This window comes from Echinops telfairi, unplaced genomic scaffold, assembly GCF_000313985.2.
Source record: "Echinops telfairi isolate 266 unplaced genomic scaffold, ASM31398v2 ScPeMD7_44;HRSCAF=162, whole genome shotgun sequence".
Lineage (NCBI taxonomy): Eukaryota > Metazoa > Chordata > Mammalia > Afrosoricida > Tenrecidae > Echinops > Echinops telfairi.
The window spans coordinates 1,248,578-1,265,438 of NW_022103942.1; the positions used below are offsets into that span (position 1 = coordinate 1,248,578).

The window sequence follows — 16,861 nt, forward strand, 5'->3', positions numbered from 1 at the left end:
GAAATGCGTCAAGTAATTCTTCATCCTGCCACACGGCTTTCTACTCCTTCATCTTGCTATATGGCTTTCTACTCCTGTGAAAAGTTCCAGTTCTCGAAATTCACAGGGGGCAATTCTACTATGTCTTATAGGGGCTCTAGGAGTCAATATTGACCTGGAGGCAGTGAGACTTTTATTTATTTATTTTTTAAAGAAGAAGTCCTTAGTCCTGTGCCCCTCCCGCCAAAATGCATTTTTCCTCTAGGTGTCACCATTTCCAAAAAAGGTAGGGATAGAATTGCTGTCTCAAATGTGCTGTCTCTCTCTGCTTCTCCGCCATCCTGAGTGTGGTGTTGCTCTAACTTCACCATGTCGTCTCATAAGACTTTCAGGATCAGGAGATTCCTGGCCCAGAAACAGAAGCAGAATCGGCCCATTCCCCAGTGGATTCAAATGAACCCCGGTAATAAGATCAGGTCCAACTCCAAGAGAAGACATTGGAAAAGAACCAAGCTGGATCTGCAGGGAGCCCCCTGAGGGATGGCACGCATGGCTGCATTTGCCCAGGCTCACATCATGTTGATTGCATTAAGACTTTGGCCACCATCTGAGCGACTGAACTTGTATTGGCAAATCATCTGGTTTCTTCCTTGGTTTTTATGCTTCTGCATCAAGGTTAACAATAAATAATGTAAGGCTGTTGGTTTGAAAAAAATTAAAAAATAAAATGTGTTGTCTAGAATAGTAATTCCTATACTGACATGGGCAAGTCTTCCCCATCCGCGCTGTCTTCCCCAGGACCCCTTTTGTCAGGCTCATAAGGAGAGTTAATGGGTCGAGTTCACACTGTCTCTATTTAGGGTGGTTCATAGCATTGGCTAAACACAAGGTCAGCATCCCAGAGAACACAGCTGCTGTTCCTCAGCAGGAAGATATGGCTATCTGCTCCATAAAGATTTACAGTCTCGGAGACTCTCTCACACGGATCAGCATCTTCTTGATGGCAGTGGGGTTGATCTGCTTTTGAGTTTGTTCTCCCAGGCCTTACTGCTGCTTGATAAATCATGATTACTTATTCCCTCTCCCAGGATTTCATGATACAGTATAAGCTCCCCGGCCCTTAGGACTTAAATTCCAGCCCTAAGTTTATTTCACTCATATAAAATTCCTTCAGAAAACCTGAAGAGACTGAATTTACTTTCAATTGGCAGATTAGGTTTTCCACATCAAATAGAATGAGGCCTTTAGAACATATACTAAGATAAGTTGTATATATAAAAAGGAGAAATGTTTCTCAACCAGCTGAATTTTATATCCTGAAATTTTAAAGCTACTAAAAATCATTAACAATTTATTTTAAAAGGGATCATGAAGCCATTTGTACAGTATGATCACAAATACTGTGAAAATGTATCTGCGTAACACAAGATTAGAAGGATGTATTCTCAATTTTACTTGCTGGTGACTCAAAAACCTGAGTCACCCAATTATACATTCATTCAAGCAATATTTATGGGGTATGATTTTATGTGAGGCATTGAAAATGTCTTCATCCCACAATTTGTTCCTCCTAAATTTCAGACTCAGAGAACCAATTCTCTACTATGCATGGCCATTTGAGGGAGATAAAGATTACTAACAAATATGTCCATATTCTCACATGAACTGTGCCAAACAAGTTTAGACCAACCTGGTTTTGAATTCTGTACATTCACCATGTAAAGGGGAGGTGGTGAGGCAGTGAGGGGAGTTTGGTTTTCCAGTCAGACACAACTGGGTTAGAACCCCTGCGCTGCCACTTATTAACTGTGTAACTTTGGGAAAACAGTTAACTTCTGTGAGCCTCAAAGTGCATAATTAGTGAAAAGATTAGTAATAAAAGAGGAATGTCAGTATCTACTTTATAAGGTTTCTCTGCGAGCTTCAAAAAGTATGCCAAGTGCCAAACAGCTTTTGGCAGATACTAGGCATTCAGCAAATTTCCCTTCTCATGCCATCTCCTCACTTGTGCAGCACAGGTGGCATTGCCATAAATAAAATAGCCTAACTAGGTCACTGGAAAACATTTGGAACTGTGGAACATAAAGAACAACCAAAGATCCACATGGAATTGCTGATAGACCTTTCTTTTTCACCTACAAAACAAATTTATATATGTGATTCTAATGGAATGATTAGCACGATGAGTTGAAATAAGGGGGAAATCTTCACATTTTTTGTTTCCTGTTCAATTCACTTTATTTTTTCTGCTGTCTCCTAGATCCCAGAGTAAACCCCTGCACACACATGATCCAAGAGTCTCTGCTAACCTTTCAGTCTCAGAAAGACAGTGGAGGCACAAAGAAGAGCAGAGCAGAATGCCAGAATGAGGTGCCTGATTGCTGCCTGGGTGCCAGGGCCAGACGCATCAGTGATGACAGGCCCTTGGGTCAGTCCCGTCTTCTCTGCAGGTTCATTGTGTCCACCAAGATGAAACTGGGGCGAGTGCTCAGCTGTACAGGAACATTGTGGAGATCCACAAGACCCCAGCTGTTCAAGTGCTCAGTTTTCTAACTAGGGAAGATCTGTTAAGGCCAAGGAATCGTTTTAATAGGAACTACCTGCAGGAATAATAGCACACTATATATTGGGCAGTCCAGTGACAATTGTTTATGAAATTCCAAACAGAACTCCTAGAGCACATGTGACACCCGAAGAAATATGGACCCTGCCCGCTACAAAGTGAAGAAAACAAATGTAAGCTGTGTCTGCTAGTGTGCTACGAGCTTGCCAGGTGTGGTCTCCTTTATTATAAACCAAACCAACTGTTATTGGGTTTATTCTGACTCCTTGCTACCCTATAGGACAGAATAGAATTATTCCCTAGGGTTTCTGAAGCTGTAAATATTTATAGAAAGAGATAGTCTCGTCTATCTCCCTAAAGGTGACTGGTGAAATCAAGCAACTGACCTTGAGCAGCCCCAACCTATAACCCATTATGCCACCAGGGCTTCTTACAGTGAGCCATGTAAGGCAAGAGTCGCTATTTCAGTTTTTCTTACATTCCGTATATTGAATTTTACAAGATGTAAGTTTAACAGCCCTGAATTCAACCCAGGCCTTTCTATTTCCTGTCTGTGGCCTTTCCTTTTTAGGGCATTGGTGTAAGATGAATAAACTTTCTGAGTGCCCAAACCTAGGTCTTATCGATAAAAAACAAACAATGCATGTTTGTTATCATCACCACCAAAACCTCAAGACATGTTGACTGAGTGCTTGTAGGTATATGAGACGTGAGGAACAATGTCAGCAGATGCATGGGATTCAGCAAGGTACTTGGCCTGCTGGAGAACTGAAATTGGCCTATGGGAGTTGGGCACTGTGAAAAGGAATTCTTGGGTCTATCATGGTTCTATCAGTAAAAAACCCAACTATATTTCTCAGGCAACAGTATAACACATTTGGAAGGCAAATGCGTTGTAAAACTATTTGAGACTTGATGTTCTTCACTATCATTTCCACATTAATACTGCAGCTTGAAGATTGAAAAGGGAATTTTAATAGAAATGAACCAAGAATGGGACAGATACTCCACTGGATCCGTATGTCTACTCTAGAGCAGATGGTCAGAATTTGGAGGAAATAACCCCCTTTGTTGCTGCTCTCTTGCTTAAATTGCAGGTTGAGTTTTCTCATCTGAATTGTAGGACAGGTCCTTCTTCCTCCTCATTAAAGTCCCCTGGGTTAATGAGTCGTGAGAAGGGGGTGGGGGTGGAAAGTCCCTATTTCTTATGCTGTCCAGAATAGGGCCTATTGTTTATTCCTCTGTATGTGTGCATCTTCCCAGAGAAGTTTCTATTTCTTTAATGCTACTATTCTCCAAAGATGTCTCTCTTGTTCTTTCTTTTTTAGGTATATCATTCTGTTGGGGTCTCATACAACACTTATTGCAAGCCATCCATCCATCCATTGCGTCAAGCACATTTGCACATCATCATTCTCTAAACATTTTCTTTCTACATGAGCCCTTGGTATCAGCTCCTCATTTCAGACCCCCCTCACCCATACCCCTCCCTCATGAACCTTGATAATGTATAAATTATTATTTTTTCATGTCTTAAACTGTCTGATGTCTCCCTTCACCCACTTTTCTGTTGTCTGTCCCCCAGGGAGGGGGTTATATGTAGATCATTGTGATTGGTTCCCCCTCTCTTGTTCTTTCATTTAGGTCCTTTAAATAAAGTTAAAATAATAATTTAGGTGGATATAGGACATCATATTTGGCCTGACTTCCTAAGCACATCTATGTTATCGGACCTTGATATCAATGTTAACTGACTAAGGTGTGGGCTTATAGAATTTTGATGAATATTATGGTGACTAGCTGGGACATCTGGCATATGGCACATTACATCCTCAAAATAAATCTAGGAATAAGAGGAACACCTTGAAGCCAAGATAGTGGAGTTTCTGGAAACCAGTATTTGAATTCTGACTCTATTTTTCAAATATGTGGTAATTGCTAATTAACTTTTCTATATCTAGGGTATCATTCATCCATTCATCTGTTCATTTTTTCCCTCCTATTTACTCATTCTGACCATGCTCGGTAGCACCTCATTTCACTAGAGAGGATACTGACATTTTGATGATAGAGTTACATTGTTACAACATGTCTTATACATTGGTGTCATTTTTCCTTAGCAAATGGAAAGGAAGAGTCTAAAACATGAAACAGTCAGTGAGAGAAAGACGTATTTTCATCCTCTCATTGATTTTCCCAACGTATTCTTACAAACAAACAACTCCTCGGGACAATCCTGGGTGTCAGAGACATCATAAGTGGATGTTAAGCCCCAGACCCACCACCTGTTCTTGCTGTGACTCATAATATAAACATAGACCCTCTGTGTAGCCTCTTTTTGGCAACTTTGAAATATAAACCACAGCTGGTGTCGCTCTTGTATGAGAGGGCCTTTCATGAGGTGGTTGGTCTAGAACAGGGCTTCTTAAACTTTTTCCACTGCCAGCATCACCTTAAATTCATTATGTTTTGTATTTGGAATTAATTGTTGGTTGTTGGGTATACAGAAAACTTTCACTGCTGCCAAATGTTTCACGACCCCCACATTCAGTTATGCCACCTCATCCGGAGCCACGGCAGTTTAAGAAGCTTTGGAAAAACCCACGATTTTCCAGTCTTGAGAGCTTGAACAAACTTATGTTTTCCTCAAAATGTATTGACCCAAACGAAAGCACTATCTTTTCCACATTTCTACGATGTCCATTACCCATTCACTTCACCTTCTGTCACAAAGATCCTGTCTTTTCTCACCCACATCCAGAGACAATAAAGTTTTGGCCTCTCCTGCACAATTGTCTTCTTTTAAGGAGTCCTCAGCCTTAGTCAACTATACCTGTGAATTTAATGTTGCTTGACAAAATGACAAATCTTCCGTTTGGGGCGGTGCATTTTTCCTTGCAGAGCCTGGTGATGCAATCATTAAGCCCTCAGATGCTACCCAAACTCTGTGATTTTAACCCACCAGGAGAAAAGACCTGGTGATCTTAAAGATTACAGCCTAGGAAATCCTATGGGGCAGTTCTACTCTAACACCTGGGGTCACTATGAGTTGTAATAAGCTCAGTGGCACATACCAATGATAATTTTTACTTTCTTAATTAAAAAAAAAATTTTTTAGAATAAGAGCTGCTTAAATCTCGTAAAACTATTGTCCCTAATACAATTGTAACTCCTTGAGAATTAAACAATTCCTGTCTCCAGCATTTTGGTGCAGTGATTACATGTTGGGATGTTAACCACAAAGTGAGGAGTTCAAATCTACCTGCCGCTCCTTGAGAGAAAGATGACTTTCGACTTCCATAAAGAATTACGGTCTCAGAAACCCGTGGGCAGTTCTACCCTGTCCTTTGAGTCAAAATTGGTTCAATGGCAGTGGGCTTGAATGGGTTTGAGGAAAAAGAGAGAGAGACCTAACATAGACTTCATTAGGCTGAGCAGGGAGTGGACCTGCTAAAATAATCATACTGGTCAGCAAGCATTTTTCAATCAAGGGCGAGTACGTAAATATTTAAATCTTTTCATACCATATAATCCTAACTCTGCTGTTGTGCTGCAAAATAAGCCAAATACACAAATGAATAGGCATGACTGAATATGTTCTGATAAAACTTTATTTACAAAACAGTTGATGGACTGGATTTGGCTTACAGGCTGTAGTTTGCCAATGCCTCATCTCACAAGCAGTGTCTATATGATAGATTGTGCCATGAGTACAGGAAAGATTTAGAAGCTCAAGCATCTGCCAACTCAATAATCCGTATTCAGATTTGGTCAATGTCAAATATGTGTCTTTTACTCCTCGATTCAGTGCCTCTCGTATCACTGATTATTGTTAGAAATGGACCCTTATCATTGGTGAGTGCTCAGCATTGCTTTTACTGGAATTGATGCTGAGGTTTCATGGATCCTTATGAATCAGTAAAATCTCCTTTGTAAGATGCAATTATTATCTCTTCACAAAGGAAAAGATAAAATCCTGGACACTGAAATGTCACAAGGAAAAAGGGTTTTGATGTCCTAACATAGGACACCTTTTCTATAAATAACTCCTCAGTATAGTAATAACACTCAGAAGTGATATTCCAGCCACCTGTCTGCTGCTACTGTAAAATGCAAATATTACAGTATATTACAGTAATAACCCTTAGATTCTTTATCTAATTCACAAAATTCTGGTCTCTTTTAAACTTACATATGGGTCTAATATTCTTTTTTATCGTTTTATTGAGAGCCGTTACAGCTCTTATCACAATCCCTACATATATCCACTGTGTCAAGGACATTTGTACATATGTTGCCATCATCATTTTCAAAACATTTTCTTTCTATTTAAGCCCTTGGTATCAGCTCCTCATTTTTTCGCCTCCACATCACTCACCCTCTCTCATGAACCCTTGATAATTTATAAATTATTATTTTTTTTCGTGTCTTATACTGACTACTGTCTCTCTTACCATACTTTTATGTTTTCCATCCACCTGGGAAGGGGTTATAAGTCAATCATTGTGATCAGTTCCCCCTTCCCACTCCCCCTTTTTTTACCCTCCTAGTATCACTACTCTCATTATTGATTCTGAGGGGTTTATCTGTCCTTGATGCCCTGTGTTGTGAGCTCTTATTTGTACCTGTGTACATGTTCTGGTCTAACTGGATTTGGAAGGTAGAATTGGGGTCATGATAGTGGGGGAGAGGAATAGAACCTAAAATTTTGAATGTTGGATTGAGAATGAAATAAAATTCATAGATATAAAATTTTATTTTTGTTTCTGTACATTCTGTACATTCATTTCCAAAGAGTCTTCGTGGTTATGCATTGGGCTACTAACCAAAAGGTTAGCAGTTTGAAACCACCAGGGGCTTCTTAGGGAAAAGATGAGGCTTTCTATACCTGTAAAGCACTACAATCTCGTAAACCCTCAAAGGCACTTCTATCCTGTCCTATAGGGTCACTAGGAGTCAGAATTGATTGGATGGCAGTGATTTTTGGTTTGGTTTGGTACATTTATTTCAAGGTTTACATAATCATCAAGTGGCACAAGGGAGTCCTTGGTGGAAGGACCCTGGTGGTGTAATGTTTACCCATTGGGGTGTAATCTGCTTGGTAGGCAATTGGAAACCACTAGCAGCTCTGTGAGAGAAAGACTAGGTTTTCCTCCCATAGACAGTAACAGTCTCAGGAACCCACAAGAGGTTGCGATGAGTCAGCATGGACTCGGTGGCAGTGAATTTTGGTTGAATCCATGATGGTGTAGTAGTTACAGGTTGGGCTGCAAAATCAGAAAGGTTTGTAGTTCAAAATCACCAGCCGCTCTGTGGAAGAAAGACTGGGCTTTCTACTCCCCAAAAGAGTTCCAGTCTCAGTAACCCACAGGGGTGTCACGATAAGTCACCATGAGACAGCATCGACTCCATGGCAGTGAGTTTAAGTTGTTTTGGAGAGTCCACAAAGACAATGTTTTCTGTCCTACTTCAGTAAGTGGTGTCTGGGTTCTTAAAAGTTTGACAGTAGCCATACAAAATGAAATGAAGAAAATGAAAGCTCAAGGAAATGATTATTCCAAAGGACTTAGGAACTACGTGAACTACAGCCTTCACTATCCAGACCAGAGGAACTAGATGATCCCCAGCTACCAAGACCAACCACTTTTAGTAGTATCACAATGCAAAGTTCTGAACAGGGATGGAGAAAAAATATAGAGAGCAAGATTTAAAATCACAAAATACCAGACTTACTGGTCTTCTAGAGACTAGCAAAACCTTGAGACTGTGGCCCTTAGACACTCTTCCAGCCTGGAACTGAATCCACCCCACTCTGTGCGCCCAACACTCAGCATCTCAGCCAAACAACAGGCAGGCCTATAAAGCTTCTCCTGGGGAGTGCAGGGTGGGAGGGAGAGATGAAACTGCTCCCATTAAGACTTGCAGATCTTAGAAACTCTATATAAGGTTGCCATGAATAAGAGTAGACTTGATGGCAGTGTGTTCTTTTGTTTGTTTTTCACAAAGGAAATAAACCACCAGGGAGCAAAGTATTCTTCGATTGATTCAATCAACTAGAGGCAGCATTTGCACCAAAGCAAAATTGGGATGGCAGAAAGGGTCAGGAAAGAAGGGCGAATGGAGACAGCGAGCCCAGGAAGGAAGACAGAAGAGAGCTGGTCCACGAAGGAGATGGCAACCAACGCCATAAAGTACAATGTGCATCAGTTGTGGAATGGAACACCTTTCACCCGAGCTACAAGTAAACATAAAAAAGATTAAGCAAATCGCCGTTATAATTTTTGCTCTCAAGTAAGGGATATTCATTTCACATTTGATATTTAAACCCACTGGCCATTACTTACAGTATATTCGTATTGTATGGATTGCATTTGTGTGTTGATTTTTGAAATTTGATTTATTTATATTTTAAATAACAGTTTCATTGGTTTTGTCAGGTATTATTTAATATTTTTCATTAGTATTGGAAACTCTTTCTTATAACATGATATAATCTTGTATACCTTATTGTTCTTATGTAAGTATTAACTGTCGGAAATAATAAACCACCTTTCAGTATATTGGGTTTTTAAAAAATCCTTAAAACGGTCATTATGAGAGTCAAACAACTGGTAAGTTATTTGAATCCCACCACTGACCCTATGTCCAACAGAACAAAAAACCTTCCTGGTTCTGGACCATCCTCACAAGCCTTCTTATGTTTGAACCCCTGTTGCAGCGCTGTGTCAATTCATCTTGTCAAGGGTCTTCTTTGTAGCTGCCCCTTCACTTTACCAAGCATGACGCCCTTCTCCAGGGACTGGTCTCTCCTGACAGCATGTCCAAAATATGTGAGACAAATTCCCACCATCCTTGCTTCTAAGGAGCATGCTGGCAGTACTTCTTCCAAGACAGATTTGCTTGTTGCTTTGACAATCCATGGTACTTTCAATATTCGTCATCAGCACCAAACTTCAAATACATCGATTCTTCTTCAGTCTTCCTTATTCAGTGTCCAACTTCCACGTGTATATGAGGCCATTGAAAATTCCATGGCGTGGGTCAGGCTCACCTTAGCATCAAAGTATCATCTTTGCTTTTCAACACTTTCAAGTGGTTTGGTGCAACAGGTTTACCTAATACAAAATGTTTCTTTGAACTCTTAGCTGCTTCTTCCATGAACATTCATTGTGAATCAAAGCAAGACAAAAATCCTTGCCAATTTCAATCTTTCCTCCACTTACCATGATGTTACCTATTTTGTACAGTGGGGGGTTTGGTTTTCTATACATTGAGTTGTAATCCATGCTGAAGGCTGAAATCGCAACTACATGCAATGATGCAGAATGCAGGAAGTTCAGAGGCCGGTGGGTTCAGAGTGGTGCGGCTCCGAAGGCGGTGGCTGCATCACAGGGCTTGCGCAGGTCTCAGCATGGCTCATCAACAAGAAGATGAAGACAGAAAGCCACTTGGTTGTTTTTGAGAAATTGATTTTTCTTCGAAGTTAGAGAAAGAATGTTTACTCTAGCCATTACACAAGACATGTTATCCCTTGATTCTCCACTACTTTTGTACCCTAAAAAAAAAAACCTGTTTATTTTGAATTGGGTGAAGCATTACAGATTAGATCATCAATTTTTCATTCAACAATTATTCAACATTTTTTTTCATCTCATTGATTGCAATCCTCTCAACGTACTATCACTCACCCTATTTCCTTCCTGTGTCTCCTATTTCCATATCTCCTTATTTCCTAACTTTTTGGAACTTTATACTTGGGTAAATGCTGTGCTTTTGATCTTAAATGGTTGATTATTCTAAGGAGTGTATACCTCATGCCTATTCCATCAGACAAGTTGAGGAAAAGGTTTTATTCCCTTAGATACAAGAGACAATTTGTCCAAGTATTACTCTAGTTACCTGGTAAGCAATTGTCCTGATTGATTGCATTTCGATACCATTGCTATTCTTCATCTTATTTTCCCCTTGAAGATCCTTTCTCTCAGAGAAAAATAGGACATTCTGACAAGGTTGATTTAATGTCACTATTATGCCATCCAAAAGCAAACCCACAGCCATCAAGACAATTCTCACTCTTTAGGGACCCGGTAGAACAGAATAGAATAGCTTCCAAGGGTATAAATCTTTAAGGAAGAAGACTGCCACATGTTTTTCCAGGAGTGACGGGTGGCTTAGAACTGCTGACCTTTCTGTTAGCAGCCAAGAAATCTAAGCAGGAGCTATTAGGGCTCCTTTGTTACACCAAGGCTGCACCAAAATGTCAGTGTTGAATGTCAAAAGACCGTTTTTAATTACTAAGCTTTGTACGTAATAGTCTATCTCTGACCCTCACCCTATCCTTGTCCCTTTCTTCCAAAGAACAAAGAGCAGCTTTTCTCTTATCATTTTCCACTTTCAATGTTTCTAGTTATTAAGTCTCTGTGGGATTTGCGATGTTTAAAAGTGCTCTCTGTCACATCATTTTCTCAGGTTTATATGAGAGTTCCCTCCACCACTTCATTTTCCTAAGAGCCCTGGTCATTGCACTGGCATCTGATTTACTTAGGGTTACATATTCTTTCTTTTACTTTGTGAAGTAATGTTAATTATTAAAAATTATTTGGGGTATACCTAACACTATTGCCAAAATGTGGCTTTATTCTTTCAGAATGCTGTAAGTAATTTTGTAAAAGTATACCCTCATCTATATTGCATGGCATCAAAAAGGAATCTATAGAAGCTTTTGGATGTATATAAATGTTATATTTGTTGGATTATACAACCTAGGTTTCTATTACTAGATTGGAATAATTTTGTATGGAAACATAACCCCTATCTTTATTTTTTATAACACAAATAGTACATGTTCATTATATAAACTTTTAAAAATACATATAAACCAAGGGAAGGAAAGCATTCTTTTCCACCTCCTAATTACAAGCAATATTAACATTTTTTGAGTTATTTAATTAATTTGAGGGTCCATAAAACCCACACCAAATGCATTACCAGAGAGTTGATTCCAACTCATACAAGCAGGGTAGAACTGCTTCTGTGGGTTTTCAAAACTGTAAATCTATGGGAGTAAAAAGTTTGGTCTTTCTCCCAGGGGGTCCATATACAGAAATAATGTTTTTATAAAACAATTATAACTTCATTGAAGGTTTTCTCCACATAAAACATCTTGGATATGTTTCTGTCACTGCAGTGAAAGCTTCCTCTACTCTCTTTCAAGAACTGTAGAATATTTTTTGTTTAAAATTACTATTCCAATCCAGCTATCCCTTTCCATATATGTAGAGCTATGGGCATTTCTGGTCTGTCATTACTTTTTTTCTGGAATTTTTCATTGTCTTAATGTTTCAAGGTTACAAAAACTACTGCATTTAACGTTTTTGTGTGTAAATGTTTACGTATTTAAAAGACCATTTTGGTAGGATAAATTCCTAAAAGTAGAAATTCTGAATCAAATGATATGAAGGCATTTTATTGTAGCGTATAGTGCCAAATGAGCTTCCACCAAAATAAAGATGTAGCAATTTACATGACCTCCACAAGTATTGTTTGTGGCGCAGTGATTAAGTGTAGAGATGCTAAACAAAGGGTAGGCAGTTCAAACCCACCAGTATGTTCAATTAGAGAAGACGTGGCTAGTTTACTTTCTTAAAGAAGACAGTCTTGGAAACCCTATGAAGCAGTTTTATTCTGTCCTATAGGGTCTCTAGGAATTGGAATCTGTTTGATAGCAATATGTTCCTTAAATCATAGTGTAAATTATTGGGCTTTTTCCTTTTATCAGCCAGGTAGGCTCCCCAGATAATTTTATCTTCATGTTCAACTTTGGAAGTCTTAATATTTGTGAGCACCACATTGTGGTATTGAGCTTTTCTTTAAATTGCCTGTTCAAGTGCACGGAATATCTCTCTGGTGGGGGATATAAGATATTAACCCTGTGCCCAAACATATGCTGAAAAGATTATGTCCTTGCTTTTGAATGCCTTTTGCTGGTGGTTTGGGCAATACAAAGGCGTTTATTAATTTTTATGATTAAAAATGTATATCAGTGTAAAATATTTGACAATATACACTGACATACATTCAAAACCATTGTTATTACTCTTTAGACTTTGTGGTGCTTTAATAATGACTATTTCTAATAATGGCTGGATCCAAAAGTCATGGTGAGCAGAATGAGGACTGCACTACCCTTGTGACAATCTGGATGAATTCAGCCCATTGGCCTTCCAAATCCTATTTTATGTCAATCACCTGCTCAGCTACTACCAATTTGGATGCCCTAAATCAAGTTATTAGTAAATAATAACTTCTCTAGGCCTTATCTTATAATGAGGACAAAACCACCTACTTTTAAAAGTTGTTGTCAGATGAGAAAAATTGTACATGCCTCATATATATTTAGAGCTTGACGAATGTTAGTTACCTTTCATGTGCACTGCTTCCCTCTCCTTCCTAAAGGTATTTATGTATCTGAAGGCCATGCTAACTGGAGATCTAAAGTATGTGACCCACAGATACATGTTTCTTAATTCACGGGGAAAGACCGAATATCCACATAGTTATCAAGAGATGCCTATCATTTTTCAACCAAATATTTATTGGGCATCTACTAGGCTCCAAACACAATTCTAGGTGCCAGAGATAAACAAAATGGAAGAACATTTTCCCTCTTAAAGTTGATATTGTAATTGGGTAAAGCAGGCAATAAACAAGTAAAAATTTAATAATATGTTACAGAACAAGGCACTTTAATGTAGTACTTAAGAAAGCAAATTAAGGTTTATGGACTTGAACAATTTAGAGGATTGAGCATAGTGCCCCCACCTCCCAGACACACACACATCCAAATGTAATTCAATAAGCAAACAGAGTTGTGTGGTAACAGCATCTGGACATCTGTACCTAGTAAAGGTTATCTATAAATTCCCATTACTTTTACTCCTGTGTACAGAATGTTTACCCATGCATGCATTTGGAAATATTTATTGTGTGCCTACTATGTGCCAAGCACTGTTTTAATCACAGAAGATATACAGAATGGATAAAGACAATAGATTGTATACTTCTGTATGTTACTGTCTAGCTTGAGAGGTGGAGACAACAAAATCTAAAAATAAAATGTAGCAGAAATATGAAGAATATGGAATAGTTCAAGAACACATTCTCTAAAAGGCTAACATCTATTTAACCTAAGCCCCAAATGACAAGTAACCAGTGAAATGAAGATCCAGAGGTAGATGGCAAGAAGGAATAGTTGCACAAAGTCCATAAAGCAGGACAGGAAAGAAGGCCTGTGTGTGTGTGTGTGTGTGTGTGTGAGTGTATTCAGGAAACAACACACAAAAATTGCAGTTATTGCTGAGTGGTGAGATTGCTTGTTATATTCATTTTCCAATCTTAATTTGAGCATGGTTTCTATAAACTCTTAGCTGAGAGTGAAGTAGATTCATGATCATAAAACTTCATGAAAATATTTATGAGAAGATGGAAACTGCAACCTAGATTTAAAAGTCAGGGTTTTCAAGTCACATCCATGTTGGAAATGCATCTGTGTCTATTGCTCGTTGTTGACGCCGAACAAGACAACTAAATTCTCTCTAAACTTCAGTTTGTCAATCTAGAAAATGAGATGATAGTTTGAAGTACTGCACTAGCACAGTATCTTAGCTAGAATGCTAAATCGATTACCTCCTAACCATATGAGCCTCCATGTTTCTTCATTCCCCTCAAGACACAATTTCTTTTCTTCTATTTTATTTGAATAAATGGTGTTATTGGGGGCTATTATGACTCTTATCACAATCCATTGTGTCAAGCACATTTGTACATTTGTTGCCATCATCATTTTCAGTGCGTTTTCTTTCTACTTGAGCCCTTGGTATCAGCTCCTCATTTTTCCTCTCCCTCCCTCATGAACACTTGATAATTTATAAATTATTAATTTTCATGTCTTACACTGACCAATGTCTCGCTTTACCCACTTTTCTACTTCTCATCCCCCTGGGAGGGGGTCATAGGTGGATCATTGTGACTGGTTCCCGTTTTCTACCCCCACCTTCCCCTTCTGCTTCTGGTATAGCTACTCTCAATATTGATCCTGAGGGGTTCATCTGTCCTGGATATACAGATTTTGTTTCCAGCTCTTATCTGTACTCATGTACATGCTCTAGTCTAGCCAGATTTGTAAGGTAGAATTGGGGTCATGATAGTGTCGGGAGGGAGCATTAAAGAACTAGAGGAAAGCTGTATGTTTCATCGGTGCTACACTGCACACTGACTGGCTCGTCTCCTCCCCATGACCCTTCTGTAAAGCAATGTCCAATTGCCTACAGATGGGCTTTGGGTGTCCACTCCACACTCCCCCCCCCCATTCATTATGACATGATTTTTTTGTTCTGGGACTTTGATACTTGATACCTGATCCTATCGAGACCTCGTGATCACACAGGCTGGTTTTCTTCTTCCATGTGGGCTTTGTTGCTTCTCAGCTAGATGGTTGCTTGTTTAACTTCAGGCCTTTAAGACCCCACATATCTTTTGATAGCCAGGCACCATCAGCTTTCTTCACCAGATTTACTTATGGACCCATTTTGTCTTCAGCAATCTTTATCCATAAAATTGGGTGTAATCATGCTGACCCTTCAGGACTGTCATTGAGGTCAAATGTTTAAAAACATATAAAATGACATCACAGTGACTGTGTAGGCACACACTGAATAATAAGTGATATTTAGGAGATTAGTGGTGATGGTTTGGGGTATTTTTGACTTTTGTTTTTACTTTAAACTTTACATGCTATCCAAAGTTGCTCACTTACTTTTAAATTGTTTTATTTTTGAGAGTTTCACCCCCATACAATTCACATACCATATTTCACTAATTCAACCACATTCATAAAAGTTGTGCAACCATCACCACAATCAATTCCAGCATATTTCTTCTGGATACATGTTGTTAGCTCTCTATTTCCTACCCACCTCCCCTGCCATGTCCCTTTGAAACTATGAATCCAGTGATTGTCTCTAGAGGTTTATCTGCCCTGGGTTTCCTAAACATAAAACCATACAATATTAAAACAAAACACTAACAAATGACCCAACAACAGAATGAATCAGAGAAAACCCTCAATTAAAAATAAAGTAGAAAATATTAAAAGAAAACAAAAAATGGAGATATTACATATTAAGTCAAGAGAGAGATTGATGACAAGATGTCACATTTTGACCTAACTACAGCTGCAGTGATCCACCCTGCATTGTACTTTGATAACAAAGCCTTTCCCATCCCTAGTCCATAGTCAGAGGGGGTTCACCTGAAGTTTAATCTACATGAAGGACCCTTCGAAAGGGTTTTGGGGTTTTGCTGTCATCCATAGCCTTCTGAAAACTGGGTGTTCAGAAGTTAAGCTCTAAAACTATTCCGTCCTTCAGGTTTGGCTGATGTGCCACTTCCGTTGGACTTACCCGATGCCTCACTTAGATGGCTGCTTGTTTTAAGACAAGCTTTGGGCACTATCTGCTTTCTTAACCACACTTTACTATAGCACACATATCTTCAAAACTCAAACTCACTGCCATTGAGTCAATACTGACTCATAGCCACCCCATACCTTCAGTGATCACTTTATGGGGCAGGCATTGAACAGAGCCATGTAATAAAACAAATTAGTCTTAAATTGGGGCTACATTAAAGTGCAAGCTCAAAATTCATTCATATACCTATAGCTAATACATGGCTCTCTTTCTCATGGAAAATATCGTTATGATTTTGTTGAAGGACATTACAAATTATTCCCATGGGGCATATGGTAGTTCTATTGATATTACCATTAATTTAGCCAATTACTACCCAAACTTTTAAAATAACCCTATCTTTGTACTAAATAAAGTTTATCATTTCAAACTTTAAATTATTTATATATTTCAATTCTAGCTCTACCAATTTGTCTCACAGACACACTTGGCACAAGTTGCAAGAATATTTATCACTGCATTATTGTTTGCAATACCTGACATTTATAAACAAATATTGATCTATATAGGAGAGTCCATAATTTATAGTAAACATTTGACTGGGAAAATGTTGATACAGTTTAATGGAAGAAGAACTTTATAGTCTAGCATAGTCTAAAAAGAGTTGTAAAATATCTATGAATAACACACCTTTCTCCACGAAAAATACATTACATAAGTGATCCCTTCGGCACCTCATGATCCCACAGGCTGATGTGTTCTTCCATGTGGGCTTTGTTGCTTCTGAGCTAGATGGCCGCTTGTTTACCTTCAAGCTTTTAAGACTCCAGATGCTATATCCTTTGATAGC

The 16,861-nt window shown here is 38.8% G+C and overlaps 1 protein-coding gene across 1 annotated transcript; it reads left to right on the forward strand.

Moving 5' to 3' along the window:
* Positions 1-348: 348 nt before the first annotated feature.
* LOC105979396 (60S ribosomal protein L39-like) lies at positions 349-516 on the forward strand. The gene has a single exon (XM_013006859.1). It carries the CDS (start codon positions 349-351, stop codon positions 514-516), a length of 168 nt encoding a protein of 55 aa, XP_012862313.1.
* Positions 517-16,861: the final 16,345 nt, after the last annotated feature.